This window comes from Trichechus manatus, unplaced genomic scaffold (genome assembly GCF_000243295.1).
Source record: "Trichechus manatus latirostris isolate Lorelei unplaced genomic scaffold, TriManLat1.0 scaffold00026, whole genome shotgun sequence".
Lineage (NCBI taxonomy): Eukaryota > Metazoa > Chordata > Mammalia > Sirenia > Trichechidae > Trichechus > Trichechus manatus.
In genome coordinates, this window is record NW_004443962.1 from 22,952,895 (window position 1) to 22,957,717 (window position 4,823).

Here is a 4,823-nt window from a genome sequence, read left to right on the forward strand (position 1 = left end):
CTATGTAAGATCAAATTGACAACAGCAACTCAAAAGGTTTGATGGGAAGCCTAGGGGGCAGTGAGTTGAAGATAATGGTGATGGAATAATTTGGAAAAGGGTAGTGAGAATAGCAGCACAACTGGAAGAATGTAATCCATGTCACTGAATTGTACATGTAGAAATTTTTGAAATGGTGTATCTTTGGCTATCTATATTTTCACCAAAAAAAGGTCCTCTAAGGTTGAGAAGGGAGAGTGTTGACATGTCGTGGGATTGTTAACCAATGTCATAAAACAATGTGTGTACTGACTGTTTAATAAGAAAGTATTTGTTTTGTAAACCTTCATCTAAAGTACAATAAAAAAATATTAAAAAAACAAACAAACAAACAACTGACCAGATTCAAGTATCAGTCAGACAATTACAGGCCCTTGGATCAGAAAGGCACAGGGCACTGAAAAATGCTGAGTCAGTGTTGAACATCGAAAAAGACAGTGGTTCAAAAATCAGAAGTCCAGAGTTTGAGATATATTATTGACTCTTACTGGCTATGTGGATCTGGGTCACTTAACCTCATGGAGGTTAAAATGAGGACAATAATGTGCTCTAGTCAATGTGCCCTCTACAGGCTGGCTTGATTTAAGGCTCAAATAAAATCCTCCGAAAGAAAACACTTTATATTCAGAATACAGTATTCGGATATAACTTATTTTTAAATATTCCCTCTTCTTTATTAGCACATATTTCTGCACACACTTTTATCATAGTGATTTTTTACATTGCTTTATAGAAATTTACATGTTTGCTTTTCCTGCTAGGAGGGCAGAGACCATATTATTCATCAGTATCTTTGGACTTAGCTCCTCCTAGCTATTTAATGTTTGCTGAATGAATGAATAAATAATGTTAATCTACAAATTTACCAAAAGGTATGAGAAAAACAGTGGAGATACATGAACATATAATTTTTTTTAAAAAGCTTGTAATTCTGGATCTTTCAAAAAGATATACTACTAGTTTATGACATTCTCTTTTCCAAGCTCAGCACAACTAGTTCAGTTAAAGACTTGGTAGAGCCAGGCATAACTGGTAGCCCTCACCATGAAAGAAAAATACAGGTGCCTTTTGCTAGCCAAATTTCTGCTAGCTGAGTTCCTGTGATCTGAACTCATGTTATCCAAACTCAGAACCAAATAGATAGGGTCACATTTTGGATGAATCTTTCACCATCTCAGCTCCTGTTGTGCTCCCCACTTGGAACTGAGGAACCAAACTGATCCTTGTAAATGTCTCTTGCTACCCAAATTTATTAGGTTTCTGAGCTTGGATAGCGAGGAATGCACTATTATATGAATGTATTTATAACATTCTCTTTATATATATACATATACATGGACACATGCCATGTACATGCACATACACATATGCATAAACCAACCTTTTTCTTGGCAGCATCTATCATTCATTGGTGACCAGGATAAAGACCAGAATCTAATACAGAATAACAGAAGCTTTTTCTGCCTAATTGTTCAGTTAGGCTTGACTCAGCTCTGAGGAAGTACTGAAAGCCATGGCATGATGGGTGGCATCTAAAGTTACTTCTTAGGAGTCAGTGTCACCATAGAAGGGAAAAAGATACCCCAAATACCTGAAGGGCTGTCTCTGAATCCCAATACCTAGCACAGAGGTCTGTATTTGATGCTTCTCGAATGAAACTCCAAGCTGCAAGGGCAGGGGCAAGAACATGATGTGGCCACGGGTCAGAAGTGAACAGACATAGTGTTGGCTTAGAGTGCTTTGCATTAGTATCAAAATTTGTAAAATACTTATGGCATAGTATATACATTTTAAGAAAGTGTTTAGAGATCATTTGGGCACCATTAATGCAATCCACCTCAATGGAAAGCTATTTATTCAGAAAAGAAGCTAAATTTCTAAAAAGTTTACTTGTGAGATGGAAGCAAATCCTTACCTATGAACCAGAGTATTCTTGAGGCCACCCACTAGGCCTCGGGCGATGGTCTTCATTCTGGGGGTGAGAATAGCCTGGGAAACATGGAAGGTGCCACGTGGGGCCCGCTCACTGAGAGTGGTCTCCAAGAAGAGAATTAGTTTGCGCACACTTGTGGTATTGGCCCAAGGTGCTGGAATTTTCTTTCCTGGCCACAGGAAGGGGTATTGCTTGTAGAAGGGACAGTGGTAGAAAATAAGAACCTGAAATGTGCAAAACAGAAAACATAGAGCAATTCATGAAAAAGCTGAAGGCTAACTCCTTGGTGTTAGACTGATGGTTGGGAGGAAAGGCAAACAAATATAAACATACTTAGAGATTCAAGAATTGAAAAAAAAAAATCAGTTAGCAAAGATTTACTGAGCACCTGCTGTGCATCTTGCTTGAGGATTATTAACTTTTTTTTTGCCATGAATACCTTTGGAAGTACCGTACAATCATGGACTCCTTTTTAGAATAATGTTTTTAAATGAGTGCATACAATACAATACACAGGATGACACAGGAGACCAATTATGTTGAAATAGTTATTAATATAGTAAATAAATTTATAATAAATTAATATAATGTATTAAATAACAGGATTGTATTGTGGGTCTTATAAAAACAAAGAAACAAACAAAAAAACAGTTGCCATAGCACAACTCCAACTCATGTTGACCCCATGTGTGTCAGAGTGGAACTGTGCTCCATAGGGTTTTCAATGGCTGAGTTTTTGGAAGTAGATTGCCAGGCTTTTCCTCCAAGGTACCTCTTGGGTAAACTTGAGCCTCCAACCTTTCAATTACCAGCTGTGTGTTTAACTGCTTGTACCACCCAGGGATGTCTGAGGGTCTAATAAGCTCCAAAATTCTGACTTAGTGATGAGTGTGAAGGATATTTCAAAATATCTACAATAACTGAAATGTGATATAAAAATATCTGTGATTTCCATCAGGACAAAGTTGCAACTGGTAGGGTCAATACTGATGGGTATACTAATTTTCAGTTATAAGTTAGTACAAATAAACATGTACTTTTTTTCCCATCTATGTTCACAGACTTCCTACTTTCTATCCATACAGCCTCCTTGGGAACCTGAGGACCCCATGCTGAGAACCCCTGTAGCTAGTTCGAAAAATTTCGCTTAGCCCTTGGAGTTGACATAAACACATTGAAATCCTTTGGGAATAACTAGACTCTGAATGCACCCGCCATTCCCAGGAAAGGGAGAGCGGAGGCTACTTGATTCAGGGAAGACTTCACAGAGGCCAGGGGCCTCCAGCAGGACCTCTCAGGATGGTGATGGCTTTGAAATAATTAGCAAGCCACATCCATGGCATTAATTAGTTTCTGGGAGGGAGCTGAGGCACAGGGAATTGTTATTTTGATTGTCCCAATTCAGAGCTCTGCCGTGCAGGTTTCCAAAAACCAAATCTGTTGCCATCCAGTAGCTTCCGATTCATAGCAACCCTACTGCACAGAGTGGCATGTCCCACAGGGTTTCCAAGGAGCACCTGGTGGATGTCAACTGCTAACCTTTTGGTTAGCAGCTGCGCTCTTAACCACTGAGCCAGGGATCCTTGTAGGTTTCTAGAATTGATTTTAGAGCTCTTCCCTGAGGACTCCCTGGACTGCGATATTCAGTAACTGGCCCGCCCAAGAGCATAATCCTCCAGGCACCCAAGAACAAGGGCTCTGAACGCCTGACCAGTTTCCAACTTGACTAAGATGTGTGATGGAGCAGCTCCTGGAGGCCTAGGGCTAGGGAGGGCCAGGCACGGTAAGCACTGAACAAGGTAATGGTTGTCATTTTTAATACTGTCTGACTGACTGCTAATGCCATCTGTGGTAAACACGTGTGTTAATGAGGTTAATCACTGGCTCATGGTAAGCAGATTGCTTGGGAGATTGGGGAGGGGTTCCCCCTGGAGTTTGGCTAATTTGAAAGGCTGGGGCCTCCAGCATTCTGGGTGAGGGAAGCTGGCCTGTGAAATGCAGTGTAGGAGATGGGGGAGCTTGTGAGCCCCCGCACTTGGGCCTGTGAGCCCATTTTCTGTGCTTTGCTCTGCCTTGGGAAAGGTGCAAAAGGTACACACAAAAGGGGCTTTATGACTGTCCTCAAGGGCAGTCTCATCCTGAAGGTTACAGGGAGAATTTCTGCTCATGGTGGAAGGTTGGCCTGGTAAAACCAAATCTTATTCTAGGAGATTCTAGGGACAATGACTCTTGCCCTGGCCTGTGTTTTCTATCTGCTACTGCATCTCTCTCTGCTGTATGTTTCTCTGAAATGCTCCCTGGTCCAGCTCAGCAGTTTACGTTCAGTTTTTCTCTTGAGAGTCAAATCAAAAAACTCATTTGCTTTAAGGACTATTCCTTGACTGACCTCATCTTATTCTGATAATTCCTTTGCTGGGGACCTCTGGGATGCAGATTTATACTCTGTTCTATTTTTCAATTTATTTCTTACACAATGCCATTCTTCATACAGCACAGAGTGTTTGAAGCAGTTTATCTTGCAATTGTATGGCTGTTGTTTTGTATTTTAGTACTGTTATGTATTCTTATCTTCTTATTAAGATTCTAAATACCACCAAGATGTAGATTAAATCTTCTAACTCACTGTACCCTCAAAACCCATAGCCACTAATCTATAAATATATATTCATGAGCTGTGATGTAATTTCATGTGGAATGAATGAAATTTGACTGAATGGTAGCGTACTTCTTGCGATTAAATTCTAGTACTAAAATACTTAAGGGGTTGTATGTAAGGCGGCTCGTGACATCATAGTAAATGTTTAAGGGGTTGTATGTAAGGCGGCTCGTGACATCATAGTAAATGTTTAAG

The 4,823-nt window shown here is 40.2% G+C and overlaps 1 protein-coding gene across 2 annotated transcripts in view; it reads right to left on the minus strand.

Moving 5' to 3' along the window:
• PLCXD2 (phosphatidylinositol specific phospholipase C X domain containing 2) overlaps window positions 1-4,823 on the minus strand; it is a 346,820-nt gene that overhangs the window by 213,971 nt on the left and 128,026 nt on the right. For both annotated transcript variants that reach the window (XM_012554760.2, XM_004373694.3), the window contains exon 3: window positions 1,955-2,196. In XM_012554760.2, the coding sequence (XP_012410214.1) occupies window positions 1,955-2,196 (242 nt within the window). The remainder of the gene's footprint in view (window positions 1-1,954; window positions 2,197-4,823) is intronic.